The 20,463-nt window shown below is 41.2% G+C and overlaps 1 protein-coding gene across 3 annotated transcripts in view; it reads right to left on the bottom strand.

The window, feature by feature from the left end:
- LOC133620308 (uncharacterized protein C7orf57 homolog) overlaps nt 1–20,463 on the bottom strand; it is a 72,220-nt gene that overhangs the window by 17,833 nt on the left and 33,924 nt on the right. Inside the window, exons 6-7 of one of the 3 annotated variants that reach the window (XM_061981699.2) lie at nt 3,506–3,585; nt 2,052–2,238 (exon numbers count right to left, since the gene is read on the bottom strand). The exons of 1 other annotated variant lie outside the window; for it this stretch is intronic. In XM_061981699.2, coding sequence (XP_061837683.1) covers nt 2,193–2,238; nt 3,506–3,585 — 126 coding nt within the window. In that variant the 3' untranslated portion in view covers nt 2,052–2,192. Of the gene's footprint in view, nt 1–2,051; nt 2,239–3,505; nt 3,586–20,463 lie in introns of those variants that run through there. One more of the 3 variants, XM_061981698.2, reaches the window with a different exon arrangement.

Here is a 20,463-nt window from a genome sequence, read left to right as displayed (position 1 = left end):
CCACCCGCAAACTGACGGGCTGGTGGAGCGGCTGAATAAGATGCTGAAAACCATGATCCGTAAGTTTGCGCACAAGGACAAACCAAATTTAGATAAATGGTTGGAGCCCCTACTGTTTGCAATCCGGGAGATACCCCAGGCCTCCACTGGGTTTTCCCCTTTTGAATTATTATACGGCAGGAAGCCGCGTGGGGTTTTGGACAAAGTTAAAGAAAGCTGGGAGGAGGGTCCAAGCCCCAGCAAAAATGAAAATCAATATGTCATGGACCTGCGAGCAAAACTCCACACGGTGGGGCAATTGTCACGTGAGAATTTGCTCCGGGCTCAGGAACGTCAGCAGCGCTTTTTATAACAGAGGGACACAGCTAAGGACATTTTCAGCAGGAGAAAAAGTGCTTGTGTTACTTCCAACATCCAGCTCGAAATTACTCGCCAGGTGGCAAGGACCCTTTGTGGTCACACGGCAAGTGAGCGATGTGGATTATGAGGTCCAGCGCTCGGATCGGGGCGGAGACACTCAAATTTACCATCTTAACCTCCTGAAGGCATGGAGGGAGACGGAGCCTGTTTCCATGGTGACGGTGGTCGAGGAGGAGGAGGAGTTCAGGCCAGAGATTTGCCCCGCGCTCCCCCTTCCTCTGTGATAATCAGCTCACATTAGCGCAGAAAGCAGATGTTGCCAAGCTGCAGCAGCGCTTTTCTGATGTGTTCTACCCTCGGCCCGGCCGCATGAACCTCATCCAACATCACATTGAGACCAGTGTGGTTACGGTGCAGTCTCGGCCCTCCAGGCTCCCCAAACACAAACGCAAAGTGGTTCGGGAGGTATTAAAATCCATGCTGGAGTTAGGGGTAATAGAAGAATCACACAGTGCATGGTGCAGCCCCATTGTTCTGGTAGGGAAGAAGGATGGGTCTGTGTGGTTCTGTGTGGATTACCGCAAGGTAAATGAGGTGTCACGTTTTGACGCCTACCCAATGCCCCGGGTCGACGAGCTCCAGGATCGGCTGGGCACTGCTCGTTTTTTCACGACACTGGATTTGACCAAGGGCTACTGGCAGATTCCCTTGTCACCAGAGTCCAAGGAAAAAACATAATTTTCCACTCCGGAAGGATTGTACCAATGCGTGACACTTCCATTCGGCATGTTCGGTGCGCCCGCCACGTTCCAGCACCTCATAGACCTGGTGCTGCGTCCTCACGCTGCATACGCGGCCGCCTATCTGGATGACGTCATCATCCAGAGTGGCGGCTGGGAGAACACATGCGGCAGGTGGGGGCGGTGCTCGAGTCCCTAAGGCAGACGGGGCTCACCGCCAACCCGACGAAGTGTGCAGTTGGCCGGAGAGAAGTACAGTATTTGGGGTACCACTTGGGAGGAGGGCAGGTGCACCCGCAAGTAGATAAAACAGCAGCAATTGCAGCCTGCCCAATCCTCAAGACGAAAAAAGAGTTGAGGCAGTTTTTGGGTCTGGCAGGTTACTACCAGAGGTTTATCTCCCGGTTTGTGGACCTGACCAGCCCACTAACTGACCTCACCCAAAAGGGTGCTCCAGATCTGGTCCAGTGGACGGAGCAGTGCCAGCAGGCATTTGAGAGTGTGAAAAAGTCCCTCTGCGAGGAGCCGGTCCTGCACATGCCTGATTTTTGTCTCCCGTTTTGTCTGCAGGCTGACGCGTCGGGCAAAGGGCTGGGAGCTGTTCTGTCCCAGCAGGTCGGGGACGTCGACCGCCCCATTCTGTACATTAGCCGGGAGCTCTCCGATCGGGAGGCGAGGTACAGCACCGTGGAGAGGGAGTGCCTGGCCATCTGGTGGGCGGTTGGTGCCCTCCGGTACTACCTACTGGGGCACTCATTCAGCCTCTGCTCGGACCAGTGGCTTCACCGCATGAAGGATGCCAACGCGCGGATCACCCTTTGGTATCTAGCTTTACAACCCTACAATTTCAGAGTGATCCACAGACCGGTGGCGCAGATGGCCGTGGCTGACTTCCTCTCCCGCTCCCTCACGGGGGGAGTAGGCCCGGCCGGACGGCTTCCCGGCCTGCGTCTGGCGGTGGAGGTATGTGGAGGGGGGCGTGGCCTGCGGGTCTGCCGCGGAACAGGGGTGTGTCAGGACCGGCCTCGAAGACAGCGACAGGTGCGTAGATGGCCCAGGTGGTCCTTGTTATCTAATCACCTGTCGCCTTTATTAGCAGAGGCTGTGATGAGACGAGTAGTGGGAGTTGGAGGTGCTGCTGAGAGACACAGACGCAGAAAAGACACTTTGCTGAAAAGCAAAAGACTTTTCACTATTTGAGGAAAAATAAAACAGTGTTATACCCAGAATTCCGGGCTCTCCTGGCAGTGTGTGGTGGTCTGAAGAACCCGCGAGAGGGCAACCTCTACAACATGCTAACATGTAACGTGGGTCACTCACAAACACATGCTAACATGTAAAGTGGGTCACTCACAATCACATGCTAACATGTAAAGTGTGAGAACATTTCCTCTTCTTTTTCAAAACATGAAGTCATTTTGCAAAGTTCTTACATCTGTGACACACCAGCATTTAAAGCCTACTCTGTCTCACTCACCTTTATTCTATTGTGTTGTTTATTGTATGTTCATCTATTGTGTTGTTTATTGTATGTTATTCTGTTGTGTTGTTTATTGTATGTTATTCTGTTGTGTTGTTTATTGTATGTTATTCTATTGTGTTGTTTATTGTATGTTATTCTGTTTTGTTGTATATTGTATGTTATTCTGTTGTGTTGTTTATTGTATGTTATTCTGTTGTGTTGTTTATTGTATATTATTCTGTTGTGTTGTTTATTGTATGTTATTCTATTGTGTTCTTTATTGTATGTTATTCTGTTGTGTTGTTTATTGTATGTTATTATGGTATGTTGTTTATTGTATGTTATTCTGAAATGATTATGAAAGACATGATGTATTATTGTTATTATTATTAAAGACATGATGTATTATTGTTATTATTATTAAAACCATGATGTATTATTGTTATTATTATTAAAGACATGATGTATTATTGTTATTATTATTAAAACCATGATGTATTGCTGTTATTATTATTAAAGACATGATGTGGGACATTGGGAAGAAGGATGTTCTCTCAGCCTCACTAAGAGTGATAGCTTCTACCTTGCTAGCTAGCTGAGATGAAGTTGTGTGAAAACTAACTTCAACGATCATTTTAGTCAGTCAGCCTGATAAACTTTGTCGACATCAATTCAAGTACTTTTTAAAGCAGCCTCATTTTGCAATGTTGTTGTAAAAAAGACACTTTAATTAACGCGCGCGCGCGCGCACATACACACACACACACACACACACACACACACACACACACACACACACACACACACACACACACACACACACACACACACACACACACACACACACATTTTTACGCCTGAGTATATTTAAATAGGTATATACTTATAGACACATTTACATACAGCATCTAAAATTTGCCATCTTTTGAGTACAGAAACTTACGTTCTCCTGAATTTGATGTTGTCCTTAATAAAGATGGGCATCTGTCTTTGGACCAACTGTTTGTCAGGAACCTTCTTTTTCTGCACAACACAAAGTCACACAAAAGTAACACAATGTTAAGTGTTGACGTGACGACCATTTGTCTCCCTCCTTCTACATCCATACTATAAGTTTCTACATCCATACTGTACGTTTCTATATCAATACTGTACGTTTCTACATCCATTCTGTATGTTTCTATATCTATACAGTACGTTTCTACATCCATACTGTACGTTTCTATATCTATACAGTACGTTTCTACATCCATAATGTGCAATTCAACATCCATACTGTACGTTTCTACATCCATACTGTACGTTTCTATATCTATACAGTACGTTTCTACATCCATACTGTACATTTCTATATCAATACAGTACGTTTCTACATCCATACTATAAGTTTCTACATCCATACTGTACGTTTCTATATCAATACTGTACGTTTCTACATCCATTCTGTATGTTTCTATATCTATACAGTACGTTTCTACATCCATACTGTACGTTTCTATATCTATACAGTACGTTTCTACATCCATAATGTGCAATTCAACATCCATACTGTACGTTTCTACATCCATACTGTACGTTTCTATATCTATACAGTACGTTTCTACATCCATACTGTACATTTCTATATCAATACAGTACGTTTCTACATCCATACTATAAGTTTCTACAGCCATACTGTATGTTTCTATATCCATACAGTACGTTTCTATATCCATACAGTACGTTTCTACATCCATACTGTAAGTTCCTACATCTATACTGTACATTCCTACAACCATACTGTAAGTTTCTACATCTATACTGTACATTCCTACAACCATACTGTAAGTTTATACATCCATACTGTAAGTTTCTACATCTATACTGTACATTCCTACAACCATACTGTAAGTTTCTACATCCATACTGTACGTTTCTACATCCATATTGTAAGTTTCTACATCCATACTGTACATTTCTACATCCATACTGTATGTTTCTACAGCCATACTGTACATTTCTACATATATACAGTAAGTTTCTACATCCATGCTGTAAGTTTCTACATCCATACCGTACGTTTCTACATCTATACAGTACATTTATACATCCGAACTGTACATTTCTACATCCATACTGTAAGTTTCTACATCCATACTGTAAGTTTATACATCCATACTGTAAGTTTATACATCTATACTGTACGTTCCTACAATCATACTGTAAGCTTATCAGAGGTGGGTAGTAACGCGCTACATTTACTCCGTTACATCTACTTGAGTAACTTTTGGGATAAATTGTACTTCTAAGAGTAGTTTTAATGCAACATACTTTTACTTTTACTTGAGTATATTTATAGAGAAGAAACGCTACTTTTACTCCGCTACTTTTATCTACATTCAGCTCGCTACTCGCTACTAATTTTTATCGATCTGTTAATGCACGCTTTGTTTGTTTTGATCTGTCAGACAGACCTTCATAGTGCCTGCGTTTCACCAATCAGATGCAGTCACTGGTGACGTTCACTCCGTTCCACCAATCAGATGCAGTCACTGGTGACGTTGGACCAAACAGAGGGTCACATGACCTGACTTAAACAAGTTGAAAAACTTATTGGGGTGTTACCATTTAGTGGTCAATTGTACGGAATATATACTGTACAATCTACTAATAAAAGTTCCAATCAATCAATCAAAATTGTGAAGGAAAAAAGACCCTTTTTTATTTCAACCGTACATCCCGTCAAAAGCCTAAAGACTGACTACACAGTTCCTGTCTTCACAATAAAAGTGCCGCTCTATCGCGCATGCGCTTTCAAAATAAAGAGTCTCCGAAAGCCAGCGCAAACAAGCTAGCAAGCTACGGAGTTTGCCGCCAATGTATTTCTTGTAAAGTGTATAAAAACGAATATGGAAGCTGGACAAATTAGATGCCAAAAACCAACCACTTTCATGTGGTATTAGACAGAAAGGAGGAACTTTTTTTCTCCTCCATTTGAAAACGTGGCCGTTATCAGCACTACTGTCTGATTACAATCAATGCAAGTCATCAGAATCAGGAAATACACCAACTTGTATTCTTGTCTTCATGAAAGAAAGGAATCTATATGTGTTAAACATGCATGTATATTCATTAAAACACCTTTAACATGTAAACAAAAATGGCAAAATAAATAAATATAAATGATATACTGTATATATCAATGTATTTATATATATATATATATATATATACATATATATATATATATATATATATATATATATATATATATATATATATATATATATATATATATATATATATATATATATATGTCTTAATAAGGTTATCCAAAAAATAGTGCTCGATACCGTAGTAGAGCGCAATATATGTATGTGTGGGAAAAAAATCACAAGACTATTTCATCTCTACAAGCCTGTTTCATGAGGGGGGGTACCCTCAATCATCAGGAGATTTTAATGGGAGCATTCGCATACCATGGTTTATATAGGGCACAGAGTGGGTGGGTACAGGCTGGCGTAGGGGCGTGGTGATTGGCTCATGTGTTACCTAGGAGGTGTTTCCGTCTATGGCGGCATGCTGTTACAATTTCGCTGCGCTTGTTGAGGGATGACAGGTCTAGACGGTAAATAATAAACAGTTTCTCTTTCAAGCATAGGTTGCATCTTTTATTACCACTATTGTAAGGTGTGCTGGATGCAATAATTTGCCATGTTATTGAATATTCAACATTATTGTCTTTGAGGTCCCAAATGTGTTTGCTGAGTTCTGTGGTATTCCGCAGGTTTTGGTTCCTGAAAGAAGCCTTGTGATTGTTCCATCTGGTTTTGAATTCTCCCTCGGTTAATCCTACATATGTGTCAGATGTGTTAATGTCCTTGCGTATTACCTTAGATTGGTAGACAATTGATGTTTGTAAGCACCCCCCGTTGAGAGGGCAATCAGGTTTCTTTCGACAGTTACAGCCTTTGTTGGTTTTGGAGTCGCTCTGTCCGGGGGCCGACGGCTCATTTGCAATTGTTTTGTTGTGGTTTGAGATGATTTGTCGTATATTGTTCATGCAGCTGTAGCTCAATTTAATGTTGTTCTTGTTGAATACTTTTCTTAGGGTGTTGTCTTTGGGAAAGTGTTTGTCAATCAGATTGAGGAATTTGTGTCCAATGTTAGTTGAGACGTTTTTGCTGTATGGGGGGTTGTACCAGATGATGTCGTTTCGTTTTCTGTTCTTTTTTGGCTGGTTTCCTGGCGTGGGTTCATAGGTGAGGGTGAAATTGTATCCGCTTTCATCAAGGGCTTTTTGGTACGGGGGGGTTGCTTGGTCAAATTCAGCTTTGCTAGATGACAGCATCGATAGCCTTTTATTAATTCCGGTAGGTATTCTTTTCGTGGTGGTGGGTGGGTGGTTGCTGTCATGGTGCACGTATTGGAGTGTTGTGTTGGGTTTCGTGAATGGTTGGTAGCTGTTATTTCTCAGGTTGAAAGTGACGTCAAGGAAGTTGACGGTTTGCTTGTTGGCTTCAATCGTGATCCGTAGGCCGTTCTCTTTGAAAATTTGGCATATGCGCTTCTTGGTATTCTCGACACACTGCCAGTCCGTCATCACGGTAAATACCAAGGTTCAGATTGAGGCTAGCGAGCTGGGAGAGGAGGAAACTCCCAACGAGTTCACACGTTTCTGCTCCGTCAAAACTTCCCATAGTGACGTCAAATGTTGCATTGTTCTTTTTTTGCCATGGTGTACTGTTGTGGATGAGAATGGAGTTTTTTGCATGGATGATGATGTTTCTTTCGTTGCCTGTGATTGAGTCGTAGTCTGAGGCGAAGTCTAGTGCTTGAGTCAGTAGGTCTTGCGTGATGGAAGGGTAAAATTCTTCGATATCAAAGGAGATAAAGTTGTGCTGTTGTTTGTCTTGGATGTTGTTGAACCATTTGATTACTGCTGCTGTATTTCTCCATTGGTTGAGTGGTGTTTTGTCCTTGATTTTTGTGTTGACTCTGTCCAGGATTATTTTGCTGATTTTTCCTATTTCAGATTTAGTTGGGTTTATTAGTCGGCATGTTGGGTTATTTGCGAAGTTGGGTTTGTGGTCCTTCAATGTGATGAAGGCTTCCTTGTTGGCTGTGGCGTCCACCCTGTCCTCAATGTCCGCTCCTTGTCATTTTTCAGCTTGGTGAGGAGTGGGTTGCGGATTGGCTTGAATTTGACTGATTGTATCATTTTGAGCATATCGTTCTCAAAATCCTTTAGTTCCTCAACTGTGGGTGGGTTCTTGGTAGATTTGAATCTGTAAGTTTTCTTTTGCGTTCCTTTTGTTTCAGGGTGGAGGAAAAAATGTGCTTTCCACCGCATCCTTCTTAGGAAGTGTTCCGTCTCATTCTCATCCACAACAGTACACCATGGCAAAAAAAGAACAATGCAACATTTGACGTCACTATGGGAAGTTTTGACGGAGCAGAAACGTGTGAACTCGTTGGGAGTTTCCTCCTCTCCCAGCTCGCTAGCCTCAATCTGAACCTTGGTATTTACCGTGATGACGGACTGGCAGTGTGTCGAGAATACCAAGAAGCGCATATGCCAAATTTTCAAAGAGAACGGCCTACGGATCACGATTGAAGCCAACAAGCAAACCGTCAACTTCCTTGACGTCACTTTCAACCTGAGAAATAACAGCTACCAACCATTCACGAAACCCAACACAACACTCCAATACGTGCACCATGACAGCAACCACCCACCCACCACCACGAAAAGAATACCTACCGGAATTAATAAAAGGCTATCGATGCTGTCATCTAGCAAAGCTGAATTTGACCAAGCAACCCCCCCGTACCAAAAAGCCCTTGATGAAAGCGGATACAATTTCACCCTCACCTATGAACCCACGCCAGGAAACCAGCCAAAAAAGAACAGAAAACGAAACGACATCATCTGGTACAACCCCCCATACAGCAAAAACGTCTCAACTAACATTGGACACAAATTCCTCAATCTGATTGACAAACACTTTCCCAAAGACAACACCCTAAGAAAAGTATTCAACAAGAACAACATTAAATTGAGCTACAGCTGCATGAACAATATACGACAAATCATCTCAAACCACAACAAAACAATTGCAAATGAGCCGTCGGCCCCCGGACAGAGCGACTCCAAAACCAACAAAGGCTGTAACTGTCGAAAGAAACCTGATTGCCCTCTCAACGGGGGGTGCTTACAAACATCAATTGTCTACCAATCTAAGGTAATACGCAAGGACATTAACACATCCGACACATATGTAGGATTAACCGAGGGAGAATTCAAAACCAGATGGAACAATCACAAGGCTTCTTTCAGGAACCAAAACCTGCGGAATACCACAGAACTCAGCAAACACATTTGGGACCTCAAAGACAATAATGTTGAATATTCAATAACATGGCAAATTCTTGCATCCAGCACACCTTACAATAGTGGTAATAAAAGATGCAACCTATGCTTGAAAGAGAAACTGTTTATTATTTACCGTCCAGACCTGTCATCCCTCAACAAGCGCAGCGAAATTGTAACAGCATGCCGCCATAGACGGAAACACCTCCTAGGTAACACATGAGCCAATCACCACGCCCCTACGCCAGCCTGTACCCACCCACTCTGTGCCCTATATAAACCATGGTATGCGAATGCTCCCATTAAAATCTCCTGATGATTGAGGGTACCCCCCCTCATGAAACAGGCTTGTAGAGATGAAATAGTCTTGTGATTTTTTTCCCACACATACATATTATATATATATATATATATATATATATATATATATATATATATATATATATATATATATATATATATATATATTTATATATGATATGTGTGTGTATGTTACTCATCAGTTACTCAGTACTTGAGTAGTTTTTTCACAACATACTTTTTACTTTTACTCAAGTAAATATTTGGGTGACTACTCCTTACTTTTACTTGAGTAATAAATCTCTAAAGTAACAGTACTCTTACTTGAGTACAATTTCTGGCTACTCTACCCACCTCTGAAGCTTATACATCCATACTGTACATTTCTACATCCATACTGTAAGTTTCTACATCCATACCGTATGTTTCTACATCTACACAGTATGTTTCTACATCCATACTGTAAGTTTCTACATCATACGGTAAGTTTCTACATCCATACTGTAGGTTTCTACCATCCGTCCATCTTGTTCCGCTTATCCGATGTCGGGTCGCGGGGGCAACAGCCTAAGAAGGGAAGACCAGACTTTCCTCTCCCCAGCCACTTCGTCCAGCTCTTCTCCGGGGATCCCGAGGCGTTCCCAGGCCTGCCGAGAAACATAGTCTTCCCAAGGTGTCCTGGGTCTTCCCCGTGGCCTCCTACTGGTCGGACGTGCCTTAAACACGTCCCTAGGAAGGCGTTCGGGTGGCATCCTGACCAGATGCCCGAACCACCTCATCTGGCTCCTCTCCATGTGGAGGAGCAGCGACTTTACTTTGAGCTCCTCCCGGATGACAGATCTTCTCACGCTATCTCTAAGGGAGATACCATGCGGAGGAAACTCATTTCGGCCGCTTGTACCCGTGATCTTGTCCTTTCGGTCATAACCCAAAGCTCATGACCATAGGTGAGGATTGGAATGTAGATCGACCGGTAAATTGAGAGCTTTGCCTTCCGGCTCAGCTCCTTCTTCACCACAACAGATCGATACAGCGTCCGCATGACTGAAGGCGCCGCACCGATCTGCCTGTTGATCTCACGATCCACTCTTCCCTCACTCGTGAACAAGACTCTGAGGTACTTGAACTCCTTCACTTGGGGCAGGGTCTCCTCCCCAACCCGGAGATGGCACTCCACCCTTTTCCGGGCAAGACTTGAGTTGTTTCACACTCGGCTGCGAACCGATCCAGTGAGAGCTGAAGATCCTGGCCAGGTGAAGCCATCAGGATCACATCATCTGCAAAAAGCAGAGACCTAATCCTGCAGCCACCAAACCAGATCCCCTCAACGCCCTGACTGCGCCTAGAAATTCTGTCAATAAAAGTTATGAACAGAATCGGTGACAAAGGGCAGCCTTGGTGGTGTCCAACCCTCACTGGAAACGTGTCCATCTTGCGGACCAAGCTCTGACACTGATCGTACAGGGAGCGGACCGCCACAATCAGACAGTCCGATACCCCATACTCTCTGAGCACTCCCCACAGGACTTCCCAAGGGACACGGTCGAATGCCTTCTCCAAGTCCACAAAGCACATGCAGACAGGTTGGGAAAACTCCCATGCAACCTCAAGGACCCTGCCGAGAGTATAGAGCTGGTCCACAGTTCAACGACCAGGACGGAAACCACACTGTTCCTCCTGAATCCGAGGTTCGACTATCCGGTGTAGTCTCCTCTCCAGTACACCTGAATAGACCTTACCGGGAAGGCTGAGGATGGTGATCCCACGATAGTTGGAACACACCCTCTGGTTCCCCTTCTTAAAGACAGGAACCACCACCCCGGTCTGCCAATCTAGAGGTACCGCCCCCGATGTCAACGCGATGCTGCAGAATCTTGTCAACCAAGACATCCCCACAGCATCCAGAGCCTTAAGGAACTCCGGGCGTTTCTCATCCACCCCCGGGGCCTTGCCACCGAGGAGCTTTTTAACTACCTCAGCAACCTCAGCCACAGAAATAGGAGAGCCCACCACAGATTCCCCAGGCACTGCTTCCTCATAGGAAGACATGTTGGTGGGATTGAGGAGGTCTTCGAAGTATTCCCTCCACCGATCCACAACATCCACAGTCAAGGTCAGCAGAACACCATCCTCACCATACACGGTGCTGACAGTGCACTGCCTCCCCTTCCTGAGGCGACAGGTGGTGGTCCAGAATCGCTTCGAAGACTGTTCGGAAGTCGTTTTCCATGGCTTCTCCGAACTCCTCCCATGTCAGAGTTTTTGCCTCGGCGACCGCTGAAGCCGCACATCGCTTGGCCTGTCGGGACCTGTCCGCTGCCTCTTGAGTCCTATGAGCCAAAAGAACCCGATAGGACTCTTTCTTCAGCTTGACGGCATCCCTCACCGCCGATGTCCACCAACCGGTTCTAGGATTACCGCCACGACAGGCACCAACGACCTTGCGGCCACAGCTCCAATCAGCCGCCTCGACAATAGGTAGTACACTCGGACTCAATGTCCAGCACCTCCCTTGTGACATGTTCAAAGTTCTCCTGGAGGTGGGAATTGAAACTCTCTCTGACAGGAGACTCTGCTTGACGTTCCCAGGAGACCCTCACAATGCGTTTGGGCCTGCCAGGTTTGTGCGGCATCCTCAACCACCATCACAGCCAACTGACCACCAGGTGGTGATTGGTAGAACGCTCCGCTCCTCTCTTCATTCGAGTGTCCAAAACATGAGGCCGCAAATCCGATGACACAACTACAAAGTCGATCATGGAACTGCGGCCTAGGGTGGTCTGGTGCCAAGTGCACATATGGAAACCCTTATGTTTGAACATGGTGTTTGTTATGGACAATCTGTGACGAGCACAAAAGTCCAATAACAAAACACCACTCGGGTTCAGATCCGGGCGGCCATTCTTCCCAATCACGCCTCTCCAGGTTTCACAGTCATTGCCAACATGAGCGTTGAAGTCCCCCAGTAGGAAAAGGGAATCACCCGGGGGACCACTTTCAAGTACTCCCTCGAGTGCATCCAAAAAGGGTGGGTACTCTGAACTGCTGTTTGGTGCGTTAACACAAACAACAGTCAGGACCCGTCCCCCCACCCAAAGGCGGAGGGAAGCTACCCTCTCGTCCACTGGGTTGAACTCCAACGTGCAGGCTTTGAGCCGGGGGGCAACAAAAATTGCTACCCCAGCTCGTCGTCTCTCACTGCGTGCAACGCCAGTGTGGAAGAGAGTCCAGCCCCTCTCGAGAAAACTGGTTCCAGAGCCCTTGGTGTGCGTCGAAGTGAGTCCGAATATATCCAGCTGGAACTTCTCCACCTCGCGCACTAGCTCAGGTTCCTTCCCCCCTAGTGAGGTGACATTCCACGTCCCAAGAGCTAGCTTATGCAGCCGGGGTTCGGACCGCCAAGTGCCCTGCCTTCGGCTTCCGCCCAGCTTACAACGCACCCCGACTTCTATGGCCCCTCCCATGAGTGGTGAGCCCATTTTCGGGGGGACCCACGTTGCCTCTTTGGTCTGTGCCCGGCCGGGCCCCATAGGGGGCCATAAAGGCCACTAAGCGCTCGCCATCGTGCCCCAACTCCGGGCCTGGCTCCAGAGGAGGGACCCAGTGACACGCGTTCGGGCGAGGGAAATCGGAGTCTCTGTTTTTGCATTTCCATAGAAGTCTTCGAGCTGCCCTTTGTCTGATCCCTCACCTAGGACCTGTTTGTCTTGGGAGACCGTACCAGGGGGCATGGAAGCCCCCCAGACAACATAGCTCCTAGGATCATTGTGACACGCAAACTCCTCTACCACAATAAGGTTAGGGTTAGTAAGTTTCTACATGATACTGTTAGTTTCTACCACCATACTGTAAGTTTCTGCATCCATACTGTTAAGTTTTTACATCATACTGTAGGTTTCTACACAATACTGTTAGTTTCTACCACCATACTGTAAGTTTCTGCATCCATACTGTAAGTTTTTACATTATACTGTAAGTTTCTACATCTATACTGTACGTTTCTACAACCATACTATACGTTTCTACATCCACACTGTAAGTTTCTACCACCATACTTTAAGTTTCTACATCTATACTGTAAGTTTCTACCACCAAACTGAAAGTTTCTGCATCCATACTATAAGTTTTTACATCATACTGTAAGTTTCTACATTCATACTGTAAGTTTCTACATCATACTGTAAGTTTCTACATACATACTGTAAGTTTCTCCCACCATTCTTAAAGTATCTAAGTATATACTGTAAGTTTCTACATCCATACTGTAAGTTTCTACATCATACTGTCAATTTCTACATCCATACTGTAAGTTTCTATCACCATACTGTAAGTTTCTACATCCATACTGTAAGTTTCTACATCATACTGTCAAATTCTACATCTATACTGTAAGTTTCTACATCCATACTGTAAGTTTCTACATCATACTGTAGGTTTCTACATCTACAATGTGAGTTTCTACTTTATACTGTAAGTTTCTACGTCGATTCTGTTAGTTTCTACGTCGATTCTGTAAGTTTCTACATCCATAACTGTAAGTTTCTACATCTACAATGTGAGTTTCTACATCATACTGTAAGTTTCTACGTCGATACTGTTAGTTTCTATGTCAATACTGTAAGTTTGTACCACCAAACTGCAAATTTCTGCATCATACTGTTAGTTTCTACATCATACTATCATTTTTTACATCCATACTGTAAGTTTCTACATCCATAAAGTAAGTTTCTACATCATCTTGTTAGTTTCTACATCCATATTATAAAATTCTACATAATACTGTTAGTTTCTATCACCATACTGTAAGTTTCTACATTATTCTGTAAGTTTCAACCACCTTACTGTAGGTTTCTGCATCCATACTGTAAGATTTTACATCATACTGTAAGTTTCTACATCCATACTGTAAGTTTCTAAATCATACTGTACGTTTCTACATCCATACTGTAAGTTTCTACCACCATACTTCAAGTTTCTACATCCATTCTGTAAGTTTGTACATCCAAACTAAGTTTCTACCGCCATACTTAAATTATCTTCATCCATACTGTAAGTTTCTACATCCATACTGTAAGTTTCTACATCATACTGTAAGTTTTGACCACCAAACTGTAAGTTTCTACATCATACTGTAAGATCCTACATCATACTGTAATTTTTTTTACAACCATACTGTAAAATTCTACATCCATACTGTAAGTTTCTACAATATACTGTTAGTTTCTACCACCATACTGTAAGTTTCTACATCCATACTGTAAGTTTCTACATCCATACTAAGTTTTTTACCACAATACTTTAATTTTCTTCTTCCATACTGTAAGTTTCTACATACATACTGTAAGTTTATACATCATACTGTAAGTTTATACATCATACTGTAAGCTTTTACATCCATAGTGTAAGTTTCTACATCCATACTGTATGTCTCTACATCATACTTTTAGTTTCTACCACCATACTGTAAGTTTCCATATCCATACTGCAAGTTTCTACATCCATACTGTAAGTTTCTATATCCATACTGCAAGTTTCTACATCCATACCTATGAAGTCACGTTGATGTAACACATGGCTTGGCATTGTCTTGCTGAAATAAGCAGGGGCGTCCATGATAACGTTGCTTGGATGGCAACATATGTTGCTCCAAAACCTGTATGTACCTTTCAGCATTAATGGCGCCTTCACAGATGTGTAAGTTACACATGTCTTGGGCACTAATACACCCCCATACCATCACAGATGCTGGCTTTTCAACTTTGCGCCTATAACAATCCGGATGGTTCTTTTCCTCTTTGGTCCGGAGGACACGACGTCCAGTTTCCAAAAACAATTTGAAATGTGGACTCGTCAGACCACAGAACACTTTTCCACATTGTATCAGTCCATCTTAGATCAGCTCAGGCCCAGCGAAGCCGACGGCGTTTCTGGGTGTTGTTGATAAACGTTTTTCGCCTTGCATAGGAGAGTTTTAACTTGCACTTACACATGTAGCGACCAACTGTAGTTACTGACAGTGGGTTTCTGAAGTGTTCCTGAGCCCATGTGGTGATATCCTTTACACACTGATGTCGCTTGTTGATGCAGTACAGCCTGAGAGATCGAAGGTCACGGGCTTAGCTGCTTACGTGCAGTGATTTCTCCAGATTCTCTAAACCCTTTGATGATATTACAGACCGTAGATGGTGAAATCCCTAAATTCCTTGCAGTAGCTGGTTGAGAAAGGTTTTTCTTAAACTGTTCAACAATTTGCTCACACATTTGTTGACAAAGTGGTGACCCTCGCCCCATCCTTGTTTGTGAAAGACTGAGCATTTCATGGAATCTACTTTTATACCCAATCATGGCACCCACCTGTTCCCAATTTGCCTGTTCACCTGTGGGATGTTCCAAATAAGTGTTTGATGAGCATTCCTCAACTTTATTAGTATTTATTGCCACCTTTCCCAACTTCTTTGTCACGTGTTGCTGGCATCAAATTCTAAAGTTAATGATTATTTGCAAAAAAAAAAAAGGTTTCAGTTTGAACATCAAATATGTTGTCTTTGTAGCATATTCAACTGAATATGGGTTGAAAATTATTAGCAAATCATTGTATTCCGTTTATTTTACATCTAACACAATTTCCCAAATCATGGAAACAGGGTTTGTACATTACTAAGTTTCTACCACGATTCTTTAATTTTCTTCATTCATAATGTAAGTTTCTACATTTATACTGTAAGTTTCTACATCCATACTGTAAATTTCTACAACCATACTGTAAGTTTCTACATCAAACTGTAAGTTTCTACATCCATACTGTAAGTTTCTACATGATACTGTAAGTTTCTACCACCATACTGTAAGTGTTTATATCCATACTGTAAGTTTCTACCATCATACTGTAAGTTTCTAAATCCATACTGTAAGTTTCTAAATCCATACTGTAAGTTTATACATCCATACTGTAAGTTTCAACAACCATACTGTAAGTTTCTACATCATACTATAAGTTTCTACATACACACTTACTTTCTACCACCATATTTTAATTTTCTTCATCCATACTGTATGTTTCTACCACCATAATGTAAGTTTCTACATCCATACTGTTAGTTTCTACATCCATACTGTAAGTTCCTACCACCATGCTGGAAGTTTCTACATCCAAACTAAGTTTCTACATCTATACTGAAAGTTTTTCGACCATACTGTAAGTTTCTACATGAAAACTAAGTTTCTAAATCCATACTGTAAGTTTCTACATCATACTGTAAGTTTTTACATCTACAATGTGAGTTTCTACATCATACTGTAAGTTTCTACATTCATACTGTTAGTTTCTACATCCATACTGTAAGTTTCTACCACCATAATGTAAGTTTCTACATCATACTGTAAAATTCTACATCATACTGTTAGTTTCTACATCATACTGTAAGTTTCTACATCCATACTGTAAATGTCTTCTATCATAATTTAAGTATCTACATCTATACTGTACTTTTCTACATCCATACTGTAAGTTTCTACATCATACTGTAAGTTTGTACATCCACACTGTAGGTTTTTACATCTACAATGTGAGTTTCTACATCATACTGTTAGTTTCTCCGTCAATACTGTAAGTTTCTACATCCATTCTGTAAGTTTCTACCAAAATACTGTAAGTATCTATGTCTATACTGTAAGTTTCTACATCCATACTGTAAGTTTCTACATCATAGTGTAAGTTTCTACATCCATACTGTAAGTTTCTACCACCATACTTTAAGTATCTACGTCTATACAGTAAGTTTCTACATCCATACTGTAAGTTTCTACATCATACTGTAAGTTTCTACATTCATACTGTAAGTTTCTACATCCATACTGTAAGTTTCTACATCCACACTAAAGTTTCTACTACCATCCTTTAATTTTCTACCACCATACTGTAGGTTTCTACATCATACTGTAAGTTTTTACATCAAACTAAGTTTCTACCACCATACTGTATGGTTCTACCACCACACTGTAAGTTTCTACATCCATACTGTAAGTTTCTCAATCATACTGCAAGTTTTTACATCCATACTGTAACATTCTCCCACCATAATGTAAGTTACTACATTGCTACTGTTAGTTTATACGTCAATACCATAAGTTTCTACATCCATACTGTAAGTTTCTACATCATACTGTTAGTTTCTACATCCATACTGTAAGTTTCTACATCATACTGTAAGTTTCTACATCCACACTGTAAGTTTCTACCACCATACTTTAAGTTTCTATATCTATACTGTAAGTTTCTACATCCACAGTAGTTTATACCACCATACCTTAATTTTCTTCATCCATACTGTAAGTTTCTACATCAATACTGTAAGTTTCTACATGATACTGTAAGTTTCTACCACCATACTGTACGTTTCTACATGATACTGTAAGTTTCTACCACCATTCTGTAAGTTTCTACATTCATACTGTAAGTTTCTACATCATACTGTAAGTTTGTTTACATCCATACCGTAAGTTTCTACATCCATACTGTAAGTTTCTACATCATACTGTTAGTTTCTACAAGCATACTGTAAGTTTCTACATCCATTCTGTAAGTTTCTACATCCATACTGTAAGTTTCTACATGTCACTGTAAGTTTCTACCACCGTACTGTAAGTTTATACATCCATACTGTAAGTTTCTACATCCATGCTGTAAGTTTCTACATCATACAGTAACCATACTGCACCTTTCTACAGCCGTACTGCAAGTTTCTACATCCACACTAAGTTTCTACCACCATATTTAAATTTTCTTCATCAATACTGTAAGTTTCTACATCCATATTGTAAGTTTCTACATCCATGCTGTAAGTTTCTACCACCATACTGTAAGTTTCTACATCCATACTGTAAGTTTCTACATCCATGCTGTACGTTTTTACATCATACTGTAAGTTTTTACATCCATAGTGTAAGTTTCTACATCATACTGTAACCATACTGCACCTTTCTACAGCCGTACTGTAAGTTTCTACATCCACACTAAGTTTCTACCACCATATTTAAATTTTCTTCATCAATACTGTAAGTTTCTACATCCATACTGTAAGTTTCTACAGCCATACTGCAAGTTCCTACCACCATACTGTAAATTTCAACATCCAAACTAAGTTTCTACATCCATACTGTAAGTTTCTACATCATACTGTATGTTTTCTTATCTACAATGTGAGTTTCTACATCATACTGTAAGTTTCTACGTCGATACTGTTAGTTTATACATCATACTTTTAGTTTCTACATCCATACTGCAAGTTTGTACATCATACTGTAAGTTTCTACCACCATACTGTAAGTTTTTGCATCCATACTGTAAGTTTTTACATCCTACTGTAAATTTCTACATCATTCTGTAAGTTTTTTACATCCATACTGTAAGTTTCCGTTGGCGGTCCTGTTCTTGTCTCCCTGTAATGTATGTCTGCTCTTAGTGTGACTGTGCCACTGTTTCTACATCATACCGTTAGTTTCTACCACCATACTGTTAAATTTGTACATCCATACTGTATGTTTCTACCACCATACTGTAAGTTTTTACATCCATACCGCAAGTTTCTACCATTCATACTGAAAGTTTTTACATCATAATGTAAGTTTCTACATCTATACTGTAAGTTTATATATCATACTGTACAGTTCTACTTCCATACTGTAAGTTTCTACATCCATACTGTAAGTTTCTACATGATACTGTAAGTTTTTACCACCATACTGTAAGTTTCTGCATCAATACTGTAAGTTTCTACATCATACTGTTAGTTTCTACCACCATACTGTAAGTTCCTACACCCATTCTGTAAGTTTCTACATCCATACTGTAAGTTTCTACATCATACTGTAAGTTTCTACATCCATACTGTCAGTTTCTACATCCACACTGTAAGTTTCTACCACCATACTTTAAGTTTCTACATCTATACTGTACGTTTCTACATCCACAGTAGTTTATACCACCATACTTTAATTTTTTCATCCATACTGTAAGTTTCTACATCCATACTGTAAGTTTCTACATTATACTGTAAGTTTCTACCAATATACTGTAAGTTTCTACATGATACTGTAAGTTTCTACCACCATACTGTAAGTTTCTACATTCATACTGTAAGTTTCTACATCATACTGTAAGTTTGTTTACATCCATACCGTAAGTTTCTACATCCATACTGTAAGTTTCTACATCATTCTCTTAGTTTCTACAACCATACTGTAAGTTTCTACATCCATTCTGTAAATTTCTACATCCATACTGTAAGTTTTTACATCCTACTGTAAGTTTCTACATCATACTGTAAGTTTTTTACATCCATACTGTAAGTTTCCGTTGACGGTCCTGTTTTTGTCTCCCTGTAATGTATGTCTGCTCTTAGAGGGACTGTGACGAAAATTTAATTTCAGTTCTTATATGTGTTGTACATGTTAAAGAATGGACAATAAACAGCATCTTGAATCTTGAATCTTGGTACCGTAAGTTTCTACATCCATTCTGTAAGTTTCTACATCATACCGTTAGTTTCTACCACCATACTGTAAGTTTGTACATCCATTCTGTAAGTTTCTACATCCATACTGTATGTTTCTACCACCATACTGTAAGTTTCTATATCGATACTGTATGTTTCTACCACCATACTGTAGGTTTCTGCATCCATACTGTAAGTTTTTACATCCTACTGTAAGTTTCGACATCATACTGTAAGTTTTTACATCCATACTGCAAGTTTCTACCATTCATACTGTAAGTTTCTACATCATAATGTAAGTTTCTACATCCATACTGTAAGTTTATATATCATACTGTAAATTTCTACTTCCATACTGTAAGTTTTTACATCCATACTGTAAGTTTCTACACGATACTGTAAGTTTTTACCACCATACTGTAAGTTTCTGCATCAATACTGTAAGTTTCTACTTCATACTGTTAGTTTCTACCACCATACTGTAAGTTCCAGCATCCATTCTGTACGTTTCTACATCCATACTGTAAGTTTCTACCACCATACTGTACGTTTCTACATCCATACTGTAAGTTTCTACAACATACTGTACATTTCTACATCTATACTGTAAGTTTCTACATCCATACTGTAAGTTTCTACATCATACTGTAAGTTTGTATATATGCATACCGTACGTTTCTACATCCATACTTTAAGTTTCTACATCATACTGTTAGTTACTACAACCATACTGTAAGTTTCTACATCCATTCTGCA

Source organism: Nerophis lumbriciformis, linkage group LG24, assembly GCF_033978685.3.
Source record: "Nerophis lumbriciformis linkage group LG24, RoL_Nlum_v2.1, whole genome shotgun sequence".
In the NCBI taxonomy this organism is placed as follows: domain Eukaryota; kingdom Metazoa; phylum Chordata; class Actinopteri; order Syngnathiformes; family Syngnathidae; genus Nerophis; species Nerophis lumbriciformis.
Note: the sequence above shows the minus strand (reverse complement) of the source record. Positions and strands in the feature narration are given on the sequence as shown.